This window comes from Erpetoichthys calabaricus, chromosome 14, assembly GCF_900747795.2.
Source record: "Erpetoichthys calabaricus chromosome 14, fErpCal1.3, whole genome shotgun sequence".
NCBI classification, from domain to species: domain Eukaryota; kingdom Metazoa; phylum Chordata; class Cladistia; order Polypteriformes; family Polypteridae; genus Erpetoichthys; species Erpetoichthys calabaricus.
In genome coordinates this window covers 10,648,208-10,650,000 of record NC_041407.2, presented here as the reverse complement: position 1 = coordinate 10,650,000, position 1,793 = coordinate 10,648,208, and the positions used below count along the sequence as shown (strand labels likewise).

Genomic DNA, 1,793 nt, shown 5'->3' with positions numbered 1-1,793 from the left:
CAAACCGCTTCCGGCCTGAATGCAGTCGAGATGGCATATGTATCCCACCAATACCGGTTGACCATTACGTACCAAGGATCGTATTGGAAGAACTGGTCACGCCATCTAGCAGTCGTAGTGGAAATTACATCCGCCTGATGGAAGCAAATTGTTGGCGTGGCCATTCACGTGGATTTTGGCTGCTAATTTCGAGAAATTGTCCAAATTTGAGGTAAGTTGTGCTAAGATAAAAATATGTAGCAGTTTATTGTTTGCTTGTGTGCTATATTGGTCAGCCTTGAGGTTGTTTTTAAAGTGCTTTATAAATAAATTAAATAAATATATTCAAATTAACAATCTCCACTTAATTTAGCATTTGCTTGACAGCAAAAACACAAATAATTTTTTTTTTTTTTTTATAATTTAAATACATTTAGACAACAAGGGGTTAATAATTCATACATTCATACCCGAAAAATAATGTTTACATTCACTCACCCTTATGGCATACACTGCAGAGAAGGGAAACATTTGTGAGCACTGCAGGTTTGCTCCACCAGATGGCAGTGTGGGACTGTATGGAGTCAAGTGTGCCTGTTGGCCTGATTTTGGTTTCGCTCCGTCTTTCTGCATTAATCATCTCTGTGTTGCAGCTTTGAAGATCCCGTACCAAGTCTGCACACCTTGAAAAGACTTGCACAACAGAGTGGCGATGTCCCGGTGACCTTCGCTGTGGTGGATAATGGAGATATTTCTTTTTATTCCTTCAAAGATTTTTGGCTTCCCACAGACGTCTGGCAGTGATGTTTCATAAAATCTGGAAGGAAAGTGCGAGGGACTGACTTTTGGAGAGCTTGGCAGCAGCTTTGATTGATGAGTTAATAAATTCTTTCAGGGTATTTCTGGGTGAGAAGGTGACTGGACGTAATTCATTGACATGAGTGTTGCATTCTTTTCATATATTTGGGTAATGCAGGAAATGGTAGAATAGCTTTCACTGTTATCCTTTAATTTTTGTACCATCTTCTTAATAAAGGAAGGAATTTGCTTTTTTATAATACAATTTTTGGACGTGAAAGCTCTTTATTAGCATTATGCTCATGAAGAGCTCATGCCTTCAGCTATTGTTTGGGAATTTGCGTTGGCTAAAAAAGGAGATCCCTCTGAACCCTTTCACTGGCCTTCACTGATGTTCAGCTTCACATGTCTGATTTTGAGTACTGCCTGGATGTTGGAAGTGAAATACTGTAACTAAAGCTGATGTCGCGTTATGCAATTTGTAGTTGTTGGATACAGTACAGGTGCTGGTCATAAAATTAGAAGATCATGACAAAGTTGATTTATTTCAGTAATTCCATTCAAAAAGTGAAACTTGTATATTAGATTCATTCGTTACACACAGACTGATGTATTTCAAATGTTTATTTCTTTTAATGTTGATGATTATAACTGACAACTAATGAAAGTCCCAAATTCAGTATCTCGGAAAATTAGAATATTGTGAAAAGGTTCAATATTGAAGACACCTGGTGCCACACTCTAATCAGCTCATTAACTCAAAAGCCTTTAAATGGTCTCTCAGTCGAGTTCTGTAGGCTACACAATCATGAGGAAGACTGCTGACTTGACAGTTGTCCAAAAGACAACCATTGACACCTTGCACAAGGAGGGCAAGACACAAAAGGTCATTGCTAAAGAGGCTGGCTGTTCACAGAGCTCTGTGTCCAAGCACATTAATAGAGAGGCGAAGGGAAGGACAAGATGTGCTAGAAAAAAGTGGACAAGCAATAGGGATAACTGCACCCTGGAGAGGA

At 39.0% G+C, this 1,793-nt stretch overlaps 1 protein-coding gene across 2 annotated transcripts in view; it reads left to right on the top strand.

Annotated features, from left to right (window-relative positions):
- Positions 1 to 1,029, top strand: part of tsen54 (TSEN54 tRNA splicing endonuclease subunit) — a 30,667-nt gene extending 29,638 nt beyond the window's left edge. For both annotated transcript variants that reach the window (XM_051936506.1, XM_028819153.2), the window contains exon 11: positions 633 to 1,029. In XM_051936506.1, the coding sequence (XP_051792466.1) occupies positions 633 to 783 (151 nt within the window). In that variant the 3' untranslated portion in view covers positions 784 to 1,029. The remainder of the gene's footprint in view (positions 1 to 632) is intronic.
- The last annotated feature ends 764 nt before the right edge of the window (positions 1,030 to 1,793 follow it).